The sequence below is a fragment of the Schistocerca cancellata genome, chromosome 5, assembly GCF_023864275.1.
Source record: "Schistocerca cancellata isolate TAMUIC-IGC-003103 chromosome 5, iqSchCanc2.1, whole genome shotgun sequence".
Taxonomy (NCBI): domain Eukaryota; kingdom Metazoa; phylum Arthropoda; class Insecta; order Orthoptera; family Acrididae; genus Schistocerca; species Schistocerca cancellata.
Genome location: NC_064630.1, coordinates 392,502,151 through 392,528,893, shown reverse-complemented (window position 1 = coordinate 392,528,893; position 26,743 = coordinate 392,502,151). Strand labels below are relative to the sequence as shown.

Here is a 26,743-nt window from a genome sequence, read left to right as displayed (position 1 = left end):
TGTTCCCAGGCTTTATGTACACCCAGTATATTCTCACATACCTAAATAGGGAAACGACGAAGCACTATGATTTAGTCTGTTTGCGCTGTTGTTTCTGATATTTGTCCAGCACAAGTCAACTGCGTGCCACTAGCACCACAGTGGCCAAGGTGGTAAAGCCTGTTCTACCCGGGACATGTGAGCTTGCAAGATTACCCATGACGCGCCGTTTCCGACAGCCTCTGCCGTGCAGACGGGACCACTTGCACAAGATTCACGCATACGATCGCTGTTCGATGGAATAGGATGGATCCTATTCTTACGCGTATTATAGTGCTTAGCGCATGCTAAACGACCGAGTGATTAACGGAACTGACAAACCGCGAAGTTCTTTGTGAAATACCTCTCCTGCTCGACAGTACATTGTAGTTCGTTCATCTCATGAACAGTTAACAGACGGAGCATATGCTATAAGCGCTCACTGGAATTTAAATGACAACACGCCTGTACGAGGAAGTGAATGTAAATCAGTGATCCGGGTCTATCTGAAACTGTTCTTAAAAAGTTTGTTCTTGTTCATTCGCGCGTGAGCTGTAATGTGTCTTCCACGAAAGGAAAAACGCGAATTAGTGTAGTAAATTAAAATTGGCAACAGAAAAGCAACATTTTTGTTGGTTTTTCCGTGATTTCCAGATTTTATAGAGAGGTTGCTTACACATGCGACTTAGTTACACATAAACTACACAGAAACAACTAAATACAGCGTCACAATGTCCGTCAGAAATACAGTTAAATACAGTAATCATTACAAAACGACGCAAAATACTTGATAGTCACGAAAAGTGAATTTAACCGTTGGTTCACTTGCTAGACGTTGACAACAAAATCAGCAAACACGTAGAGCAGACGACTATTTCAAAATTCACAGCAAACGACTAGTTGTAGTTCGACTGTGTGTCGCATGGAGCGCTGCTGCAGATGATGACTTTCTTGTTCGTGTCTCGTGTCCCATGTAAAACGGACTTAACTCCGAAATATTCGCTGATTTGCGTTTTGCTCGCAGGCCGAGGGAAATGGGGAGGCTGGGAGAGTAATAGCAGGCAAAGATCATACAGTCAAAACTACTCCTAATATATCTCTGGTAAAGTGTTATAAGGAACTGCCTTCTTATCCCTAGATTAGATTAGATTAGATTAGATTAGATTAATACTAGTGCCATGGATCATGAATACAATATTTCGTAATAATGTGGAACGAGTCGAATTTTCCAATACATGACATAATTAGGTTAATTTAACAACATACTTAAGTTAATATAACAACTTTATTTTTTTGTGTTTTTTTAATATTTTTGTTTTGTTTTTTTTTTCTTTCTTTTTTCTTAATTTATATCTAAAAATTCCTCCATGGAGTAGAAGGAGTTGTCATTCAGAAATTCTTTTAATTTCTTCTTAAATAATTGTTGGTTATCTGTCAGACTTTTTATACTATTTGGTAAGTGACCAAAGACTTTAGTGCCAGTATAATTCACCCCTTTCTGTGCCAAAGTTAGATTTAATCTTGAATAGTGAAGATCTTCCTTTCTCCTAGTATTGTAGTTATGCACACTGCTATTACTTTTGAATTGGGTTTGGTTGTTAATAACAAATTTCATAAGAGAGTATATATACTGAGAAGCTACTGTGAATATCCCTAGATCCTTAAATAAATGTCTGCAGGATGAACTTGGGTGGACTCCAGCTATTATTCTGATTACACGCTTTTGTGCAATAAATACTTTATTCCTCAGTGATGAATTACCCCAAAATATGATGCCATATGAAAGCAATGAGTGAAAATAGGCGTAGTAAGCTAATTTACTAAGATGTTTATCACCAAAATTTGCAATGACCCTTATTGCATAAGTAGCTGAACTCAAACGTTTCAGCAGATCATCAATGTGTTTCTTCCAATTTAATCTCTCATCAACAGACATACCTAAAAATTTGGAATATTTTACCTTAGCTATATGCTTCTGATTAAGGTCTATATTTATTAATGGCGTCATACCATTCGCTGTACGGAACTGTATGTACTGTGTCTTATCAAAATTCAGTGAGAGTCCGTTTACAAGGAACCACTTAGTAATTTTCTGAAAGACAGTATTGACAATTTCATCAGTTAATTCTTGTTTCTCAGGTGTGATTACTATACTAGTTTCATCAGCAAAGAGAACTAACTTTGCCTCTTCATGAATATAGAATGGCAAGTCATTAATATATAATAAGAACAACAAAGGACCCAAGACTGACCCTTGTGGAACCCCATTCTTGATAGTTCCCCAGTTTGAGGAATGTGCTGATCTTTGCATGTTACGAGAACTACTTATTTCAACTTTCTGCACTCTTCCAGTTAGGTACGAATTAAACCATTTGTGCACTGTCCCACTCATGCCACAATACTTTAGCTTGTCTAGCAGAATTTCATGATTTACACAATCAAAAGCCTTTGAGAGATCACAAAAAATCCCAATGGGTGGTGTTCGGCTATTCAGATCATTCAAAATTTGACTGGTGAATGCATATATGGCATTTTCTGTTGAAAAACCTTTCTGGAAACCAAACTGACATTTTGTTAGTACTTCATTTTTACAGATATGTGAAGCTATTCTTGAATACATTACTTTCTCAAAAATTTTAGATAAAGCTGTTAGAAGGGAGATTGGACGGTAATTGTTGACATCAGATCTATCCCCCTTTTTATGCAAAGGTATAACAATAGCATATTTCAGTCTATCAGGCAAAATGCCCTGTTCCAGAGAGCTATTACACAGGTGGCTGAGAATCTTACTTATCTGTTGAGAACAAGCTTTTAGTATTTTGCTGGAAATGCCATCAATTCCATGTGAGTTTTTGCTTTTAAGCAAGTATATTATTTTCCTAATTTCAGAGGGAGAAGTGGGTGAGATTTCAATTGTATCAAATTGCATAGGTATGGCCTCTTCCATTAACAGCCTAGCATCTTCTAATGAACACCTGGATCCTACTATATCCACAACATTTAGAAAATGATTATTAAAAATTTTTTCAACTTCTGACTTTTTGTTCATAAAGCTTTCATTCAATTTGATGGTAATACTGTCTTCCTCTGCTCTTGGTTGACCTGTTTCTCTTTTAATAATATTCCAAATTGTTTTAATTTTATTATCAGAGTTGCTGATTTCAGACATGATACACATACTCCTGGATTTTTTAATAACTTTTCTTAATATAACACAGTAGTTTTTATAATTTTTGATAGTTTCTGGGTCACTACTCTTTCTTGCTGTCAGATACATTTCCCTTTTCCGGTTACAAGATATTTTTATACCCTTAGTAAGCCATGGTTTGTTACAAGGTTTCTTACGAGTATATTTAACTATTTTCTTGGGGAAGCAGTTTTCAAATGCATTTACAAAAATGTCATGAAATAAATTATATTTTAAATTGGCATCCGGTTCACGGTACACCTCATCCCAGTCTAACTGCTGTAGGCTTTCCCTGAAATTTGCAATTGTTAAATCGTTGACTGAACGTACTACTTTGGACGACTGTTTAGTATTGCTGAATGGAGCTATGTCATATAATGTAACTAGCTGTGCACCATGATCAGAAAGACAATTCTCAACAGGCTGAGCATTTATCTGGTTAAACTTATCTTGGTCTATAAAGAAGTTATCTATCAGTGAGCTGCTATCCTTTACCACCCGAGTAGGAAAATCAATAACGGGTGTCAAATTGAAAGAACCGAGTAATACTTCAAGGTCATTTTTCCTATTACCCTCTTTCAGAGAATCTACATTGAAGTCCCCACAAATAATAATTTGCTTCTCCCTGTCTGACAGATAGCACAACAAGGAGTCCAAATTTTTCAGAAACAGATGAAAATTTCCTGATGGGGACCTATATACAGTTACAATTATAAATGTGCCTTCATTTAATTTAAGCTCACAGGCACATTCTTCTATATGTTTCTCTACACAAAACTTTCTTGTTTCTATACTTTTTGCACAATGATAACTTTTGACATATATGGCAACTCCTCCTTTCTCCATATTTTCTCTTATTACATGTGCGGAGAGCTTATAACCACTTACATTTACCTTATCCATATCAGTAACAATGTGATGCTCAGACAGGCATAGTATATCTATTTCATTCTCAGCTTCTAAATCTTCTAAACAAACCAGAAGCTCATCTACTTTATTCTTTAAACTCCCAATATTTTGATGAAATATACTTACATTATTTTTAATTATACTTTTATGAGAACCTTTCCTTATTCTAACATTTGCAGTACTTTCCTGTCTGAGTTTCTCATTGTGCTTAGGCCTAGTTCCTATACCAGTGGTCACATGGTGTTCAGAGAGGCAGATTATGTCAACTGGGTTGGGTGACTTTAATTCATCAATGCAATTACCTAGGACTGAGATACAACTTGGTGGAGATAAAATTTCTGGTGATTGGTGAAAATTTATAATTGGTAGCTGTGATTGGTGATCCAATGTGCTAGAATTGTGCTGTTTAATTTCTTTCCTAAACTGAAGATTTGTTTCAATCCTGACCTCTCGTAGAACTTGACATCTTTCTGTCTTACCTATCCTGTATTCTCTACTTTTAATTTTCCATAAGCGTGTATGATTCCTATACATTACGATAAATTCGAAAACGATTTACCGGTATCTAAAATACTGGTACGTATCTGTCATTTTAAAATTCAATCATACATAAATTCATTCGTACATAAATGAAACGCCTGAATGAACAGCTGACTCAAACGCGTTGTAGCAGCAGATTCCGGCGATCTCCTGGCTACACTATCTAGCTTGTCTGTACAGAAGTGATTTGAACCAACAGATTTGAGCAATTTCGCTCAAAACCTCCAACTCCAACTTCCAGGTTGCACATTTCAATCTCATATCTGCTCCAGTCACCTGTTCGCAAGCAATAATCTGTCGCGCAGATGTGATGTCTGCAGATATTTGCGCAGACAGATCGTTACATGTGGACGGGTCTTTCAAATTGGGGCATTCATAGTGGTCCTCATTTTACGTCACGTCACCAATCTATATTTTTCGTGAACAAAGTTTTGATGACTGACGTTATCGTCCATTGTTGATCACATGACACCAAACTTACTTGCTCCCCATATGCAGCCATGCTCTCATCCTTCATTCTTAGTGCTTTTGTTAGGTTGTGTTTTTCGTGGTTGATATCAGCTGTTTCTTATGCGTTCTTTATTATTTGCATATATTGAAAACAGTTGAGAACAGCTGTACGAGTTGAGATCACGTGACTAGATGTAACATGACCTAACGTGACGTGACGGACAGTGTGATGAATAAGCCTAAATGTGACGGTGGCGCGGCGTTTTGTGCGTTGGCTTTAAAAGATAAAGTTTACAAAGTAATTAGCACAATTTGAAGCATCATTTGTTTTTACCCACCAAATTTTACTACGTGGTAACTTTATGTTACTGAAATGAAATTTGGTGAAAATCGACGAATAACAGATTGCGATACGCTGTATATCGACAGTGCCAAGGAAGAAGACAAGCGACTCGTAATTCGAGAAATTGCTGTTCAAGATGGCGGCATAAAAGCTAGTACTGTAGTTGTGGAATACGTGTAATATCTATATAATAATTTAAAGTACAGATTTTAACAACTTTAATTAAAGATGAGGTGAGTCTCACGAAGCATTTTACACAGCGAGAACATTACTAGTTGGACTCCGCGCATCTACGAAGCTGTTCTGTTATGCAAGTCCGTGTTAAAAGTCAAAAAATATGGTATAGAGCCATTGAAACTGTGTTTTGAGAGTAATGAGCCCAACATTGAGTTAAGGGACACGAAAGTAATTTAACGTAGTACAGTGTAGTATATACTTCCAAATGGAAAGTCACGAGATGACTGCCGAGATTTTTTTTGTAACAAATTTGGTGTTAGCTGTTTGGGTCGTTGTCGAACGGGTTTTGCCCATAAATATAAAGATGAGAGGCAAACAGCATTTACAACTTCGGTTTTGTGGATCGCATTGCCCGTTTACGTTCGCGACGCGCTATAGTCGTTATTGTTTGCTTCATCTCAATATGTAAACTATAGGTATGCAATGTCGTGGTGGTAGCTTTCATGTAATTGCTATGTAACCGATGTTTTGAATGTAAGATTTGCTTGATGTGCGTAGTTTCATTTGTTAGCATCTGTTGTCAGATGAAAACTGCGGGTTTCTTGGAACGCTAGTTTCAAAACTGTGCGCTGTTTACTTTTGTCTGAAGTTAAACTATGATCAAATCTTTTTGTTGCAGCCCAGTTGACTCGCATTCCGATGCCTCTGTTGAAGTGTTAAATGACAAGAAAGTAGCAGAGAATGAAGGGGCTGATATTGTAAAGAAATCTAAGAAAAAGAAACATAAGCATCATCATAAACACAAGAAACACTTAAGTGATAAAGACGGGAAACATGAAAAGTTTGTATCAAATTTTTAATTTTTAGTAAAACGACTCACTCTCTCTCTCTCTCTCTCTCTCTCTCTCTCTCTCTCTCTCTGTGTGTGTGTGTGTGTGTGTGTGTGTGTGTGTGTGTGTGTGTGTGTGTGTGTGTGTGTGAGAGAGAATGAATTGCTAATACATCTAATACATTCACTTTAATATCCCTATTCCCTTTGTGAACCCACCCACAATCATGTCTCTTTGAGATTCAGTATGTGCCTGCTGTTGTAATTTTTCGTAATTATATTTTATGTTACTGTGTCATTTAGTGTTCTTGAGAAACTATGTTATCTCTTGTGCCGTCATCCTTCATGAATGATTTAGCAATCTGTCATTATTGTTTAGGACTCAGAGACTGCTTTTCTATTTGTTGTTCCCTAGCCTGTGTATTTGAGTTCAGAAAAACAGAAAAGTGTAATTTCAAAAGAGACCCTGTGCCCACTACTATACATGCAGCCTAACTTGACACACTATGTAGGGGTGATGGGAACTTTGAAATTTGCAGAATAATTGATGGTGGCTTCCAGCATCCCCTGCAGGGTGATTCCATCTCAAATATTGTATAGGTCAAGAGAAAGTGTCACACAAAACTATTTCAGAGATAGTTGAATAAAATATATGTTGAAATTCCATGTCATACCTCTTCAAAAGACTTGCCTACATTATTTTGATTTTCTGATGATTTGTTAAAACACTAAAGACTTCTCTAAATGTGTATCTTTGTGAAAATGTGGTAACAAAAGGGAAAATTGTAATAAGGAAACCAAAAGTGATAGATATCTGAATTTATTTTCAATAAATACTTTGTTCCCAATTCTATGAGACATGATTAGTACATGTACGCTTTGGACCTTTTTCATTTTTTTATTCTTTGTTTATTTTTTGAAAAATACATTATGAAAATTTGTTACTTTTTGTGAATTTCAAAATTATGTTCTGAAAATATTCGAATAGTGACGTCACAGGCTGTTAACTGTCTTGAAAAATGATAAAGTGGAAGGACTGTAACTGTCAGCTGTGACGTTAATGCATGAAATTCTTAACATTAATGCATGAAATTCTGAAACTGTCAAAATATTTGTACATAAAGATGAAAGAATCTGAAATTTTTTGCTTATTTAGACATTATTTTCTCCAAAATGCCCATCCTAAATGTTCTAAAAATTTCATGATATGTTGGTCATTGTACTTAGGGAATGTACAATCAGAGTGGACAGTACTTGCCTGTACGAAATTTTTCTTTTTAAGTATACCTAGCTTTACTGTCACGGTCAAAAAATCATGGACACTTAAATATTTAAACTGATCCCTGATTTTAAGTAAATATCATGCAAAACTGGTATTTCTGAATCAAAATAATTACTTAACAACATTATATGTGAGTGGGAAAACTATTCATAAGTATGTTAGAAAGCATTTTATAACAAAAATGAAATACAGAATATTTATATCCATTTTTCTTTTTATGATGATATACACAAATTATTATAGTCTTCTGTCATGATTTACTTCATGACTTTTCATGAATTAAAATTGCCTAACTTTTTAATTTGTTCACTGTTTTCACATACCATCAACCTGATTAGCACATTGCCTACTACAATCTTCGTCATTATGTAGGTAGTGCTCCAGAGCAGCATGAAGTGTATCATCTTGCAGTGGACATCCACAGTAGGAATGTGGGCATGCTCAAATACCTTGTACCTCCTTTATTTTACGGGCTTTTGAAATAAGTAATTTGAGGAAGTGTGACTGTAATTCCCTGTCAGTAATTGCACCTTCTCAGGTTAAGTAGATACTGATACTGTGTGGTTAGGTTTTGAAACCATACAGTGCATAGGGAGCACATACATTGCAATGGGTGCATGTCACTGTCTTCAGGTTCTGCACCAGGTGCATCTACATTCTACACTTTAATGTGTTGCTTGTGTAAGTCTTATGTCAAGTTCTTCCACCTATCTGTTTATATACTGTTTCCTTCTTGTGCTTCTTACAATACCAGTGAATTTAAGGGGAATATATTAGTTGCTATAGCAGAAATGCTAACATTCAACACATCAACTTTATGCTGAATGTTGAAAAATTTCTAACATTTCACATAACGTACGAAAAAATTTGTCCACTCTGATTGCACTAAATACAGAACAATAAACAAATAATATACACTGCAGTTCTTGTAAATTTTGTGATGTGGGTTTTTGAGTGAATAATTTTTAAAATGTGACTTTTTAGATTTTTATTAATAAATACGTACTTAATACAGATACAGTGAAACCCCACTTTTACACTTTTCAAGGGACTTCAAAAAAATAATGTAAAATGTTGGAAATAATGTTTTAAGCTGTAAAAGTTGTATATAGGATACTCCTTTAATTTTTTCCCTTTATGTATGTGCACATAATAGGCATCAAACTACTCATGTCAGATACATGTTTAGTATCTAATAATGGTTCACTATATAATAAAAACCACTGATATAATGGGAACTGATAATTGGGAAGGCGAAATGTTTGGCTCAATTTCACACGCCATTATCGGTGTTTTTGTAACGCCTGCAGCTGTCATTAATTATTTAAATAATTAAATACTGCATCAGTTACATATTTTTTCATGCATAGCACCATGTGTTTTGAGAATTTTTTCTTGATATCAAGTGCATATATTTACATAATTTTGTTTAGTGTTTGCATATGTGGTGTTCTGTTCTCTTGAACTGTAGTCATGTTTTTGAGGTAATCCATTACTGTGCTTTCTCAGTGATGTAGAAAACCACACACACACGCGGACTATCTCTCGGTATTGTTTTTTTGTGTAACATCCAAAAAATACATATGTAAATATTTCACTTAACGAGAGTAAATCTTGAAACACGTTTTGCTCAGCACGAGAATACACGATTCGCATTGTGTTTAAACCAAAAATATTTGAGCAACGCAAACTGAATGAAGGTGTCAACTAGCACTACAAGCCGCCAAAAGACGAAACACACTATACCCGGGCCGGTGAAACGTCGCTTGACAGCTCGCGTGTGGTTGGCTACACTGCGATTGCGAGGTTGCAATAGCTGCCACCACACACGCCCACAACTCCGAAGTACATTTTCTAAATGTAAGCTACAATCAACGTTTATATGTAAGTGCAACAAAGTACATTTTTCTAACAACGGAGAGGACGCCGACAGAGACTAAGCGTTTGATAGTATATTAAACCGGGAAATAACAACACCTGAAGTTAATGACAATATCTATGAAAAGTCGTCCAAATTGTTACAGTAATAGCTGCATGTAAAATGTCGTATAATAATGCAAAACTAAGGATACCAAATAACACACTATCTACACTCATAGAAAGAAATAAGGCAAAACATACATAGCCTACCCAATTGCAGAGAGAAAAAGAATTAATTCTGTATACATTTACACTCGCCAATTTGCAATGTCCGTGGCACAATTCCATCCAGTTCTCCTTCACTGTCTTCGGAATTGGCGCCAAAACTGTTGTCTTCATCATCATCATTAAGAGAAATCATTAACTGTTCCTTTTCATTTATAATGCCGTCTATAGTCTGTGCTTCTCTTATCAGTTTAGCAACATGGTCTACTTTTTTCCTCCATGAGGTAGCATCTACTGTAGCAAGACCTTCACGTAACAGTCTTTCCATTTCTGTTATAGTAAAAGTCTTGTTGTTACTTCTAATGTATGCCTTGACTTCACACCAAACCAGCTGAATTGGATTAAAATGACAGTGATAAGGTGGTAGCCTAATTACCAAGTGACCCTGTTCACTTGCAATTTCATCTACAACGTATTCAGGCGTCACAGGCTTATTTTGTCTCACAAGCGAGTATAACAGCAGTTTCCGTCATGCTCTTGTTCGCAGCAATGTTTCTTTATCTAAAATCATGGAATGGTACGGTGCATTGTCCATCACAAAAACTGTTGGAACACTAAACTGGAGCAACAAATTTTTAAACCACTGTAGAAGCCATGGATGGTCCATATCCTCATGATAGTCACCTGTTTTTTTTTTCGATCAAAAAACCAGAAGTCCTTCAGGCACAAAGCCGTTTGAAGATCCTGCATGGGCCACAGTTAATCGTGATCCTCTTCCTGTTGGCTGATGACCACTGCTATTCAAGAGTATCATCTGTCCAGCATTTCTCAACTGATTCTCCAGAATTGACCCAGGTTTCGTCTAACCATATGACTGAGTGTATGTCCTTTCCTACGATTTTGTGTAAGAAAATGGAACGAGCTGCAATGACATGAGCTTTTTCTAGTAACAGTTTTCGTCCATCTAACTTTTTAAAACGAAAGCCCATACTTTTTAATATCGTCTTAGGTGACGTTTTCCCCCCTGAGAAAAGTTCACTTTCTTTGAAAGAAATTAGCAATTTCACTATTGTGGAGTAATCTTTCCTTTTATAGTATCTGTATATGTGCCGACAAATTGCGTCGGATTGGAAAGAATCAGTATCTGTGATAGGACGAGGCTGCTTCTTTTTCTTGCCCGGAGTAGTTAAAAACACACAGTTTCTTCCACAGGGGCTTACTTCCACACTGTTTACTCCACTGTCTTGTAAGTCTTGAAATAGCACCCCTTTCCTTATAACTGTTCTTTCACTGAGTCCTAGAGTTTTCAAGGTACGCTCTAAAACTTTATTGGCAGGAATCGACACATGCCCATGAACAGAAACAAATTCCTTTTCTTGCTTGTAAAACTCAGGCGTATCCGTAGTAATTCCAAAGCCTGACTATTTAATGGCACTCCACGGCCCAACGGATTGTCGCTTGGTGAACGACATCGTTTTGGAGACACTGTTTAACAAACAAAAACTATACTCGAGGCGGTAACACAACACAACAGCAGGCGTTCGCGCACTAACATACAATGTTTACACGGAAGCCCGCAACTTGGTAGCATCGACATTGGAACTGGCTTTTGTTCGGTGCTGTTATTGGTTCGGTAGATGTGGCGCCTCCCATTCCTCACTTGTTTGTTAGTTATACTACCAACTCCACGGCGCTTGGGGAGTGACCTTGAAGTGACATGTTTCAGCAGCCCGGGTATAAATATGGTTCAACAGTGTGTGGTGACAATTACAACAATCACAAAACTGTGCATGTGCAGTAGAGACAGTATGGAAGTGGTTGTGATTGGTCACGATACCTTTATTCATACGAACCTAGTTATTCGTATCAGCCACCTTGCAGAGTAGAGTTTGACAGCGGCAGGAGATATGGCATGAATTGTTCCAACTTTTACACATTTGCCAGTTTAGATCTGCCTTGTAGAGCACCCTGATCTCAAGAAACTTAACGAAGTAATGTTTGTAAACACTACTCGATGGCCAACAAATGCCAGTGTCATTTTATTTCAGTTTTTTTTCCCACAAACCTTTTTTCATAAAGCGTAAATCACGGGAAAATTATAAATACGTTGATGCAAAATCAGGTATGAATTAACATTGTGGACATAGGAAATTTGACACGAGTGATAAAAAAATGTCATTAACAGCAGGTAAACGTTAATTTCTGGAATGTAAAAATGGGTTTATACTGTAGTTGGTGCAGAGAAGGCATTGTTAATAGCTACATCAGATGTATGACGTTATATAAAAGTTAGCACTAATAAAATTTTTGCATTCTGTTTGCAAATTTGTCAGTCATAGGAAAGCCTGTAGCTGGAAAATATTTTATTTTTTAACATGTATGGTAAGAACAGCCTAATATATATTTTTCAATAAAATTCATGGTGATGAATTGATGTACATTGTATGAGTTGAGACGAAATCGTCTAGCAGTAGCAAAAATAATGAGTCAACACAAACTCTGGAATAGCAAGTGTAGACATCCCAAACCAGGAACTTCTCTGGGTAGAACACCACAAGGTGTCCAGCCAACATCACTACATATACTGGTCCCTGGTCGCAGGTGCAGCAACTTTGGTCAATCTCAGAACTTCTCTACAAACATAACACTTCACATATTCAACTATTAAACCAAATAATTGTAGGAATTTCATTGTCCTCTACATGTTGTCCCCCATTGTGGTGTGCAGTGTTGTACTCTTGAAAATCGTTACATCTATAACTAACAAAACTGAAACATAAAATTAAATCTCCAAACACAAACAACACACCACACTAAAAATTCCAAACCTGAAAATGAATTTATTACCCATTACTGTCAACATCAAAGTAACTCACTAATAATCCGCCACAAACTCTTACTGCTAACAGCATGCGAGCAGGTCCTGTTTGAGAACATTTTTACACACAACCTACTTATCATTTAGCCGTGTCCCCCCCTCCCCCTCCTCCCTGCCCCACTGCGTTAGTTTTTGCTGTTAGTTGGGATACAGATTGTATAAAATTCTTGCAGTCCTCTCAGCTTGGCACCCCAAGGGGCTGCTACTAATGGTCTTACATCCTGTACAGGAATCTTACTGTTATGGTGCCTCTGGCACCCCAAGCGGTTATTTGTGTCACATTAAGCCTTAAACTGACGCTGCACATGTGAGGAGTTTAATATCATTAACAGTACTCTCTAGCAATTTAGAAACATAAACATCCTACACTAGAGAGCAACACCACATACTCGCAACATACCCTCTGCAGAAACGATCCATTTCAAACATGCTGCAGTACCATGTCATCGCATAGTGCAACAGAATTGTCATAGGTCAAAGCAGATGAGTTGTATCAAGCACTGGAGTTGTGACCCCTCTATGTATAGCTGCAAACTTCATTTTACACTTTTTGTGCATGGTAGGTATTCAAGGTTCCAATGTGCAGAAGTTAAGATATGTTAATGTGATGTTTCTAGTTAGTTCACATAATTATACTGTACTCATAATTTTAATAGGCTTATCCGGCTTCCTGTTGCTTACAAGTGCTGCTTTAGAGTTTCCTATATGACCATAGAGGGTCACTCATCATGAACTGTTCTTCTAGGTACTTATAGCTCTAGTGTTTGGTCAACATTTTTCTAAGCTTAGCCACATTGTGTCTACATGGTTGTGCCCAGGGCTAAATGTTTATAAGTTCCTGCTCAAGATATTACAGTACTTCGTCTATATCTAGTTTATTGTCTTCAAAGACTTCTGGTCTGTTTGGTGTCATTAGATCTAAAATATTTTCCTTAATGAAAGGGCATCTGAATTATTTGTTCTAGATAGTTTCCAGAGAAACCATGTAGTATTATGTTCCAGTATGTTTTCTCACACCACTTTCAACACTATGATTATCCCAATTTGTTGTTGCATAATTAAAATCTTTGCCAGTGATGACAATATGATTGTCAAACATTTGCGATAGAGGGCTGAGAGTTTTCTCTAAAGCTGGCAGTTGCATCTGGGGCTGAATCAGGAAGTCAATAGAAAAATCCATTCTACTGCCCACCCCCGGTACTTAGTCTTGCCCAAACAATTTCAGGTGCAGCTTTAGTTTATATCTTGGTGGATGCAAGTTTCTTTTCTACTACAACAGATATGCCATCTCCAGCTTGTATTATCTTTTCCTTTCATTATGCACATAGTTACACAAAAGTTCTGACTACTGTTCATTTTCGGGTATTAGCCAAGTTTCTGAGGTGGTAGTATGTGAGCTCCACTGCTTTTTAGGAGCACTTCAAACTCTGGCACTTAGCTTTTGTTCTAGTTCATTGCATTTATGATGATGTAAGGTATATTTGAAATCTTCTAATTTTATCCAGAGTAGACTGAAAATCTTTTAGAACATATTATACAATTGCCTTGACAAGCTGACAAGTAATTTGGCATTTTTGTACCTGGCCTATAGAAATGAATCAGTTCTAATTGCTCATTATTGTGATATAAATTAAAGTGATAGGATTTAGTCTTTTAGCACGTATATGATGTCCATTCGTGTAGGACTGTTGCCCATGGATCCCCCCCCCCCCCTCCCCTCCCCCCACAGGATCACAATCAATTACTGTGCAGTGTGATGTGTTTGTGTTATGAATAAAATCTTCTGCACTGGCTGGTAAAATACTTATCTTAAAAAGTCACTAATGGTTTCGCATCAATAGAGATACATCTGCAAGTTATCTATTCAGTAATTAAAAAATTACAGAATTGCAGTGGCTTGAGAATAGCCTATTTTGTCCAAAAGAATAATGGCCTAAAACTTAGGCACAGGAAGGAGACAAGGTGCGAAAAATTAGTCGCCAGCTGTGTATTGCATCATTTATGATTCCAGGTGTATAGGCCAGGCAGGAAGCATCTTTGAAATCCGTATTAGAGAGCATAGTAACAACTCTGGCTCAAGGTCAGCTCTTAAGTGCCCATTTACATGAAACAGGCTATCAATAACTAACCTCCAGTCAAAGTTACAGATGATGATGCACTTTGAAAATAAGGGTACTACGTGCAACATTTTAGAGGAGGTTGAAATTTGTCTTTCACTAAAAATGTTCCCAAAATCACTCTTTAATGCACAGACCGTGCTGTTACACAAAGGTGTGCTATCCAATTTTGATTGCCTAGTTAGATAATATTTAGCCTACCCACACACCTAACTGATGCATCTGTACAGGACAGTATTATTCTTTGTTGTGGTTCTTTTCTTCATGAGAAGTGATTTTATTTAGTTTTATTCGCAACAGATTTTGTAGGACTTCTATTGGGCGTTTTTTTAAAGATACTTCTTTATATGCCACGCAATACAATGGATATGCTACATGATTGCAGGTTCTACAAATAGAGCAATAGAGCATTCAAAAAATCATGTTGTTAGCCAGGCTTTTCAGGGTTTTCAATTGTTTTTAACTATGAATGTTTTTACAGAAATAAAAATTCCTCATGACTGTATAACATGTAATAGTACAAAAGTTAGATGCACTGTCCACCGTGCAAACATGATTCATAATAAAGACTCATCAGTATAGTTTACGCTGGTGCCATACACACTTGTATGCTGTGTATGGCATGGTAGGTATTCAAGGTTCCAATGTGTGGAAGTTAAGATATGTTAATGTGATGTTTCTAGTTAGTTCACATAATTATACAGTACTCATAATTTTAATAGGCTTATCCGGCTTCCTGTTGCTTACAAGTGCCCCGCAGTCCCAACCAATTTAATCATAGACTACTGCATTTAGAGTGCCACACACACACACACACACACACACACACACACACACACACACACACACACAACCACACAACCACAATCTCTGGCAGCTGAAACCAGAGTCTGCTAACGAATCCTGTGCAAGCCTCTTCACCTCTGAATTAATTTGCTTTGGCTTACTGTATTCATTTTGGTCTCCGTCTACAATTTTTGTCACCCTTGTTTCTTCCCTCCAGTACTACATTGATGTCTCACAGTGTGTCATGTTAACTGATTCCTCTTCCTAGTCCGGTTGTGCCACAAATTTTGTTTTCCGGAGAGCATATAGCTGTACAATTTTCTTTATAAAGAAGTAAAACTGCTAAGTTGGCATGGGAAAACTGAATTAACATTATAGACAATTGTCATATTAGTAATTTTATGCATATCACACTAATGAACCAAAACATTATGACCACCTGTTTAATCTACATTTGGAACACAATACCACTGTGATTTTTATTGGCATAGATTTAACAAGTCCTTAGTAGATTTTCAGACGTATGTGACATCAGATGTCTATGCACAGGTCACACAGTTCCCGTAAATTACAGGCCCGTGTTCTGTGGGGGCAGACCTAGCCCACAGTGAGGTTCCAGATGATTTCACTCCAGCTCGTATTAGATGAATTTGGTGGCCAAGATACCACTCAGTATCATTCCCATCAAACCATTGTAGCATGATTTTGTCCTTGTGACATGGACAGTTATCCTGTTGGATGTCACCATTGTTGTCAAGGAAGACCTCGAGCAAATAGGGATGCATGTAGTCCACAGTAATGTTTATGTAGGCCAGAGCTTCCGTAGTGCTCTTGATTACTACAAAAGATCCCACAGAAACCCAGGTCGATGTCCCACATAGCATAATACTGCACTCACCAGCTTGTGTCTGAGACACAGTGCATGTTTTGAACTGCCATTCACATGGGTGATGATATATCTGGACACGAACATCAATGTGATGTACAAAATGTAATCCATCTGACCAGGCTGTTTGTTTCCTATTGATCCATAGTCCATTCTGTGATACCATACCTACTGCAGTCTTAATTGACAGTGCCACTAGGCCAGCGTGGGAACACATTGGGGTCATCTGCCATGACCCCTATGTTCAACAACGTTCGCTGAACAGCTTGCTCTGAAATAGTTGCGTCTACACTAGCATTGCATTGTCATTAAATCTCCCACAGATTGCTGCCTATTCTTCGTTACAGAACATGCATGCTTCCACCCTGCATATTCTGTGATGATGCATGGATGTCCAATGCTCATGGTTTCACCAACGTTCCAACTCTCGTCATAGATGCTTGTGACAGTAATACATGAACAGTCAACCAGTTTTGCTGTTTTTGAGATGCACATGCCAGGTGCTGAACCATAACAGTCTGGACTTTGTCAAAGACATTTATGTCTGGGGATTTTTCCATTGTGGGCAGTGTCTTCATTAGAATGATTCCTCATTCATCTCGGTTCCATTTACATATTTTCCTAGATGCGTCACTTGCCCGCTACACCACCAGGAAAGATTTAGTCTTGCGGTGAACAGTTGTCATAACGTTTCACCTTATCAGTGGATATATACAGAGAGGTTCAGAAAAAATGTAGACACTCTTTGATAGTTAATAGTTTTGGAAAAAAGTGACATATTGGAAAAAAGTGACATATTGTTGCATTTAGCACAGTAGCATAGTCCAGTGTTTTCTCAACAGGTTTTGCGGCACGTTTTCCAGCAGATGACAATGAAGCAGTGCATGAAGTAAGATTGTCATTTGAGCAGTGCAAGGCTATATTGAAGTGGTACTGGAAGTACAAAAATGTGATAGAGGTACAATGGCAAAGGCGTGATATGTATAGAACTCAGCCATGAACATACACAACAATTTATCATATTCAAGATAAATTTGAAGCTTTTGACTTTGTTCAGGGTGTGTTTAAGGAAAGGTCTGGCCCACCAAAAACAAGAAGTCCAGCTTCCAGCACTGCTGTGTTGCAACATTTTACAAGGTCATCTCAAAGTGATCCAGATTGAAGAATGGAATACTGGGTGTGGTTTGAAGGCATGCTTTGCGATGATGAATGGTTTGCAGGGACCATGGTTATCTGGTCTGACAAAGTGCAATTCAAACTGAATGGTACTGTATGCCACAATTGCATGTACTGTGCTCCTGAAAATCCTCATGTTCCCGTGGACAAACATGTTAATCTACCGGGTGTTAATGTATGGTGTGGTCTACCATTGTGCGGTTTGATTGGCCCATTCTTCTTTGAAAGTACCTTAACTGGTGTGGTGTATTGTCATATGCTGCAAACATCGATTTTACCTGCCATCGGAGAGGTGTTTGAGAATGAAAGATTTTTCCTACAACAAGATGCTATTCCACCTCACTACCACAAAAATGTTAGCATACTTGGATGAGAATCTACCTGTGTTATAAGGCCGACACCACAACACTGATGGCCATAGTTCAGTCAGTTCAGCAGCATCAATGTTTTTTGGCTGTTAATGGGGTCACTTTGAATACACAAAATAACATTCCACATTTATGATGGTATGTCATTTTTTTCCATTAATATTGGCTGTTAAAGAGTGTCTACATTCTTCTGGACCCCTCTGTATACCTTGCACAATAACTACGAAAAATGAAAGGGGGCGCTATGAACTTTTGCCCAAATCCTTTTAAAATATTGTACGGCTGATCACTTAATTCTGTCTGTTCTCTTCAATCTCCTTAACTGAAGTAGATAGTATACAGCCGAGATGTAGCTTAATATTTTGGAACAAGCAACATATATCCTGACATCTGACAAAGTTCACGAAAAACGGCTGTTATTTGTATGGCTACTGAAGATCATAAAAAATTTCACTTTTTTAATGTTATTTTACTCACAGCATGATGTGAAACTTTCTGATTGAGGTCACTTTGACAGCTCCTGTATTAGAGCTCTTGACATGTTAATTGTTGTTGTGAAGATGACTGATGAGTTTGTGTAATACCAGATTTATTGTTATTGATGGAAGGAAAAGTATGGAATCATTTGTCAACACATAACTTACTCACTAATCATCCCCAAATAGTGAACCAGTGTCACAAAATATTTTAGTGGAATACCAACAACAATGTGCACATCCTGGCTGTACAAGAAGTGTAACATAGAACAATAGACAGTGTTCAAGTGATCTAGAACATTAAATCACCAGTTCTTATTCCACTGCCAGCCAAATACTGCTTTTTGAAATTTCTGACTGACTCCCAATTCAGGTGCCATTACAAATGTGCATTGGTGTTCTGCACAACAGAGATATCTATTACATTTGTTAACGTATAAAGATATGCACATAGCTAACTGGTTAATGTCTGTGCTTTCACAGACTAAATCTATAGAATTCTCTCCTCATGTAAATGAAAACTTTCATTTTTGGTCCTCTTTTGTGTGATAGCAGAGAGAAGTGTTCTCTCCTGATCTCTTCGGTGCTGTTTGTATTTTAAGGCATGTAAACAGCTGGATCGATTGCTACAACAGAAATGAACAACATGAAAACTACCACATCCCAAATAGTAACAGAAAATAGAAATTCATGATAGAAATGGACACATCAATTACTGAAACTAGTTACAAATACTCACCAACATATTCACCCCCCATCTGCACCCTTTTCTTCTATGCATAATTTTCTTTTCTTGTCTGCCATTATGCATGTCAGACACCACTCTGAAATTTAAGAGTTTCAAAAGATGATAGCAACAACCTTTAAAAAATTAAATGTTGCCAACAAGAGAGTATTGGCAAATGTTATGCTGCTATATAAACAGAAAGTGCATCTGAGTGTAAGCATATTGATACTATTCCCTGTGTTTTGACTAACTCGTATAATAGAACAACGCAGGAAAACCTATGCACAAATCTGAATTTCCACAAAAAATTAACAAGTAATATGAACTGTTTCCTACACACAAAACTTACATCTGTATGCCATAGGTTACATAAAATAACATTAGAAAGATATTTATGTGGTCTGACAAAAAAGGAATGAAACACTTTGTTAGTGCATTTTTCAATAATGATTTTCAATCGTAATTCTTAATGCTGTTAAGAGTTTGTGTTCTTTGCCAACTTAGTGGCTTTATGTGAGCAGTTTTCTACAGTGTGTTCACAACCCAGGTATGCAGTGGTGAGACATTGGACTTGTATTTGGGAGGACTGTGGCTCAAACAACTGTCATTCAAATTTTAGATGTAGATTTTCTATATTTGCACTAAATCACGTGAGAGGGAAATGTGGGAATAGTTGCTTTGGCAGGGCATAGTCATTTTCCTTCCCAAATCTGTGTCTCTAATGACTAATCTTTCTTTTCTTCAATCATGTTATTCTTTTCATTGGTTTTGGTCCTTTGTTTATTGTTGTACCTGTTTGGTGTAACATGAAAGTTAATTTTCATTGTACTTGTCTCTTTGTTTCTGTGATGTCTTTTTATCTTGTTTATTGCTCTTGGCTGTTTTATTTTTTCCCTTTCCCTCCTGATTTTAATTTTTATGTTTGACATGCATTCTTCTTACACCAGGTTTTGTCCTCTGGATACCCTCTCTTCTGTAAACCCTCTGTTTTCCTTACATATGTTTTTATACTGCTATTTCTGTCATTTTATTTTATTACATTTAATTGAAGTCTGTGACAACATTTATGCTGTTGTAAAATGAAGGCATTGTGGGGGAGTAATGATTAGGGACCAGAAAAATTTGCATTTTATGGCAAATGCAAAATATATGCCAATTCTGCCTCAAAATCCAAAAACACTAAATTACGTAACAAACACTATTTCATAGCAAATTGTACTCAGATGAACTATTGTATCAGAGATAGTTTGAAAAAGCTTTATTTTCTGCATATAAATATCGAAAATGTAACCAGTTTTTACTTACTGGTATTGTACATCTTGTGACGAAGCCCAATATGTAAAGATAATGTGCATAAGAACCTGTTTGCAAAATTAAAAGTGCACAATGCATGATGTATCATTTTGTTTGATGCTCTGGTGCCATGGCAATTGTGAATGGTTTATTTAAGGGTCATTCCGCGCAATACAGTGTAGTTCTAGGTCTTGGGCCCTAGCAATTTATAACAAAGAAACACATGTTTGTTAGCTTAACTTCAAAAGTTGGTATGATGCGGACACATTAATATGGTGATTTAGGTGCCCGTTGTTTTGATCTGTGATTGCGTCAAATACTTCTAGAGGTCAGGCTTGAACTACGTTGTTTGCAGTATTCTGCTAACCTCAATGAGTAGTTGCAAGGTGGCTATTCCCAGATGCCTTGTGTTGTGCTTTTCTCATTGTTTTCTTTCCTTATTTTGAAATGAGTGAGATGAGATGACTAATCCTGGTACATGTTGGATTTCAAGTACAACCCTTACAGTGCCAGAAGAGGTGGGTGATCTGTGATCTCTCTTGTCAGTCCTGCATTTGCAGAACATGGATGTAGGCGGCTTCCCTCCGAGAGGGAGGCGGGGCTTGTTTCCCACACTGCTCCTCTCCCCTATGACAGTAAAAAATCTGGTTTGTTTTCACTTGCGGCCATCTGTCACTACATAGTGTTTACACTCTGCACTATAGTAATTGGATAACAAAATCTGTCATGTTTATTTGATAGTGCTGAAATTCTTTCCCTACCGTTACAATACAGTTACTTTCAGTTTTACTTTTACCCTAAGTACCTCGTCCGTTCCATCTGTAGCTTTATCAAGTGTGGTATGCACAGCAGTAAATGCACACTGAAGGTCAAACTTAATATTCTACAGATTTTATAATCTTTAAATAGAGTGGGAAAAGGCAAATAATGTCCAGAAACACTTTAAATCAGAGATACATTCAATTCGAGTGGTGAGAAAATGCTACTCTTTTCAATAGAACCATCATTTGTTGAATGCTTAAATACAGCCAAAGGAAGGAAACAAAGACCATTTCAGATTTTAAAAAATGGCTGGCAAAGTTCTTGCAAAACCAAACATTCTTATAAAAAAATCAGAAAATTCAGAGTCCGCATGTTTTTTTTTTTTTTTTTTTAAAAAAGAAGTCACTTACAGAGAATGAAGGCTTTGCTTGTATTCTCTCATGTAGTGCGGCAACCTTTTAAATTTGTGCTTTTAATTATTTACAAACAAAAGGTTTGACGTGAAATTTGGGAAAAATAGTTGCAAATTTTGCCAAAAATAGGTGCTAAATTTTCTGGTCCCTAGTAATGATGGTAATATGCTGAATTTGTAAGATTGTATACATATATAAAGTCCCCCATAAGTATATTAAAGTTCCACGTACATATATAAACTAAAATCCGCCACCACAGGTTTTGTCTGTATGTTTTGTCTAATCTCAGGAACTACTGTAGGGATTTTGATAGTTTTAACTCTTAGATAGACTGATTCACGAGGAAGGTGTGTGGTCACAGGAGCTGATAAGGACAGAGTTTCTGGTGTATATCTAATATTTAAAGGATGTGGAGGGAAATGTAGGAACAGGTCTCACAAGAACTGTAGCTTGCGCTGGACAGGTGATAGATTCGTGTGGCCAGCAGCTGTGTCATGTAGACTGCACGATATGGGCACTGCAATCGAGTGTCCACCAAGTTGCCAAGCCTGCCACTGATGGTGCAATTGAATGGACTGGTCAGATTGTCAGCTCTAAGGTCCCATCCTTGCTATGAGATGTCACTCCAAATGCCACACTAGTCTATCCGGTGCAAGCCCCTTCATATTTGCATAACAGGCACACCCTACATCCATTACCACATTGACATTTCCATGTTACTTCAAGATGTGTCCTGTCAACTGATTCCTTCCGTCCTTGTGTTCTCTTTTTTTCTGTCTGCTTATACCGATGTTTCACTTTTGTACAAGGCTACAAACAGATAATTACGTTCAGGAAAGACTTCTTAATATTTAAACTTATATTAAATATTAAGAAATTCCTCTTTTTTCAGAAGTGCCTGTCTTAACATCGTCAGTTTCTTCTTGTTGGCCCTCATCAGTTTTTTGCTGACCAAATAACAAAACTCATCTGTTACTGTTAATTTTAGTGATATATTAATATATGCTCTATGCAAAATTCTACCAAGCGGCTTCCCCTTGCATTCCTTTTCCCTAGCCCACATTCTCATGCTACTTTTTTTTTTCTTCTTTTTTGTACTTTCAAATGTCTGTCCCTGTCACAATTAAATTTTCGTTTCCCTTAACTATCTGAATAGTTTCCTTTACCTCAGTATGCCTTCTTCAATCTCTTCATTACTTGCAGAGCTAGTTGGTATGTAAACTGTACAAATGTGGTGGATGATGATATGTTCACTATACTGTTGATAGCAATTTCTCTGCAGTACTATTTTCTTATTCGTTATTAGACCTACTCTCACATTATCCCTATATATGATTTTGTATTTATTGCCTGGTTCTCATCTGACCAAAAGACCTGTTCTTCCTGCCACATTATTTCACTAATTGTCGTTGTATCTGACTTCAGCATATCCCTTTTTCTTTTTAAATACTCTTAACTTCCTTGTGCAATAAGGAATATAACATTCCACAAACTGCTAATTCTGTTTTTTTCTGATAGGATCCTCACGAGTAGTTTCCAATTGCAGATCCAGATGAGGGGTTATTTTGCCTCCAGAATGTTGTACCCAAGAGGATGCCATCATCATTAAGCCATACAGTAGAGCTGCATGACCTCGGGGAAACCAAACTCAGTAATTTCTCCTTGCTTTCAGCTGTTCACAGTACAAGCTCCTTGAGCTACTAAAAGTTCTGCAACACCTCTTGTGTGTGACATCACCACAGTTACTGCTCTGTTATGGCAGCATCTTTGGGATGGCTCTCTGTATCCTTCAGGCATGCAAGCCACACCACCTTGACAAGTTTCATGATTCACGGTGGCAGAAATAAATAGCTACATTGTATAAAATAAGTTGCAGAAGGAAAACTTGCAGTGATGGCTAGCAATGAAGTCTGCTTACTAAACTTTCAAATGTTTGATTTTATTTAGTGGATTTTTTTTTTTTTTTTTTTTTTTTTTTTAAAATCAGGATGTATGCATTACAGAAATCATAATTTGATGTGAAAAGGGAGACTTTTTCTCTTTGGTCTTGATTAATTGGTGAAAGTTACCAAGCAGGATGTGAGAAAAAGCATAAGATATTCTTGTTGGGATTAGTTGTGCACAGCTTACAGAAATCTGTGACATTCTAAGCCTTTGCTAATTTTTAGTAAGATGCTTTTCAGTAATAATACCAGTTAGGTCTGTACAGGACGTTCCAGGAAGAATGGTCATTATCTAGGTATGTGACGGGAACATTCACATGAAGCAGAAAACTTCATGTTGATGAATTCCCAATTGTGAATACTTTCTGGGACAGAACAGAGCCCATTCGTTGTACATTTGTTTTTGAGCTAGAGGCATACACGTGTGTGTCTTACCCACCCAACGTCTTTGACAATCCATTCTACCCAACTTGCCTTGCTACTTACAACGTAATTGTGTAGGATGTTTTTCTGCCATTAAACTAGCCCGTTGTACACACTGCTGTTTGTGGTATGTGTGAGTGAAACAGGATTGAGGGGTGAGATTGTATCGTAGAGAAGCATCAGTTAACTGTGTTCTTAAACGCTCTGGCGAAAATGCCACGCAGCAACACTAATGAAAATATGCAGGTATGGTGTATGTTTACGGCTTCTGCAAAGGTAGTATTCCTACTGGTGTTGAAGAATACTGCAGAGCTTTCTGATAGATGTAAATGTGTTAAAAATGCATTTTTTTCAGTTCATTCTTTGTAAAACACGTTTTAATGTTTATTAACTGTTGTACATACATAAACCTTTTTCTATCTCGGAAATCTTTCAGAATAAAGTATATTTCCATGTAAGTTTCTTGCTTGACTTTATCATTCCTGTCATATCCCTAAATATTGAACATTCCTCTATAAAACCCTTTTGTATTGACTTCCCTTCTTCCCATCTCTGCATCTTTGCATCCTCTTACAGCAGTTCATTTCATATCCCCACTCTTGGGGACCCTGTCCCTTGTCTAATCCTATCAGACAGATATTTCTGGAGAGCCTATAAAAATGTAATAACATAATTCTGTAATTTATTTTTGGATTCTGTGAGTATGCACTTGTTTCAGAAAACATCACAAGAAAAAGAAGCACAAGAAAGCTGCCGAAGTCCCTGATGCTGCTGAAGAAATTAAGCCAAAGGAAAACATATCTATTAAAATATCATCTGATGGCTCAAAGAGAGAAGTCAGAGAAGCAAGTAAACCAAAAAGTGAGGAAAAAATTGAATCAAAAGAGACCAAAATGTTGAACGGGAGTGACACAGCTCATAAAGTAGAGCAGAAAGTCAAGAGTGTAGAGCCTCAGAAGAAACATGACAGCAGTAAAAATGGTGATACAAAAAATGAGATAAAAGACAAAAGTGTAAAAGACGCTAGTGTAAAAGTTACTGTGGGGAAGGATGATAGTGTCAAAAGTTTAGGAACTAAAGAAAATGGTGAGAAGTGCTTAGTTGTGAAGAATCATAATACAAAAGAATCACATGTGGTTGATTTAGTTAGTAAGAATAAAGGAAACAAAGAAACAGGCTTGAAACCTTCACCAGCTAAAACACATTTAAGTACAAAGAGTGAAGACTCATCTGAAGATAACGACATTAGAGCTAAAGACTCAGAGTCTGACATAGACATTACTGTAATAGAAGATGACATTGATCTTGAGGATCTCATGCGACAAAAGGTAAGAGATTAGTGTAGCTTTCATATGTTGTAGTAAATAAATACTTAAATATGTAATGTATTTCAGTTGTTAGTCATTGACAAGATTTATTCATGTTACTGTGTTTGCAATAACATCAGCTGCCCTCACGTATCTGCCTGTTCAGTAAGCATAGCTCGTGATGTGCATCTCATTCTCCCCCGCTCCAAGCTGTCCCAAAGTATGGTACACTGGCATTCATAGCATCATTGCCGAGCAATGCGTACAGAAGGGTGTTGCCAGGAGTACACATCCATGCATTGTGCTAGTGAAGTAGCTATACATTATACAGTGTGTACATTATTCAGCAAATAGTGTGGAAGTATGGATAAACACATTGAAGATTGTCTAAACATTATATTAATTACTTTGAATTGTACCACATAGCACATATCAACTAATACAAGCATGTTCGCAAATATTGTAAGGATCAAAAATCAGAGAGTAAACAGCTTTTCAAAGAGTAAATATTTTTCCCTAATTCGCGTAATATTCTACAAAATGGCTATACACTTTTTAAAGTAGCGTACATTCTTCCTCATGGTTCAAGCCGTCTCCATACCAAATTTCATTGAAATTGGTTTTGCAGGTTACTTTCGAAAACTTGACAAAATTAATTTCTTTCACATTTATATTTTGGTATGAATAAAACTTTCAATTGTGATATCTTTTCCCTCAGTACGATTTTGATGAAATGAAGCCTATATGGTGCCCCAACCTATGCTAAAGTTACCTGTTAAAACCCCATGAAAGAGGTTAGTACATTACGACATACAGAAATGATAGCTTTAGATAAAACTTTTAATCGTGATTCCTTCCCGCCCCCCTTCCCCTCCTCCCCCCCCCCTCCTCCCCCTCCCCCGATCAGATTTTGATGAAGTAAACAGTTCAAGCCAAGAATGTGTCCTTTAATAACTTTCTTTTTATGCAGTGTGCATTCCATAGTTATATTTTCATCCCTGCTGAGAGTCCCTATTTTCTTACGGTTATTTTCATTTTTTTAACTGTTTGAAGGTCTTGATAAATATAGCAATACATGTAGTCTGTGGACACTGTGGCTATCCAAGAGGTAGTGAGTAACTGCTGGAAAGTTTACTACGTTCCAAAACTCTACTTGAAGTGTTTAGTAATTCTGGCTTAGCTGCTACTTTTATTATGTACTGAAGTGCCAAAGAAACTAGTATTGGCATGTGTATTCAAATATAGAGATATGTAATCAGGCAGAACACGAGGCTGCCGTAGGCAATGCCTATAGAAGATAACAAGTGCCTGGCACAGTTGTTAGACCGGTTACTGTTGCTACAATGTCAGGTTATCAAGATTTAAGTG

The 26,743-nt window shown here is 37.1% G+C and overlaps 1 protein-coding gene across 1 annotated transcript in view; it reads left to right on the top strand.

Moving 5' to 3' along the window:
* The first annotated feature begins 5,533 nt into the window (after positions 1-5,533).
* Positions 5,534-26,743, top strand: part of LOC126188230 (serine/threonine-protein kinase PRP4 homolog) — a 135,009-nt gene continuing 113,799 nt past the window's right edge. Inside the window, exons 1-3 of the mRNA XM_049929782.1 lie at positions 5,534-5,680; positions 6,304-6,465; positions 24,787-25,396. Of these exons, the coding sequence (XP_049785739.1) occupies positions 5,676-5,680; positions 6,304-6,465; positions 24,787-25,396 (777 nt within the window). The 5' untranslated portion in view covers positions 5,534-5,675. The remainder of the gene's footprint in view (positions 5,681-6,303; positions 6,466-24,786; positions 25,397-26,743) is intronic.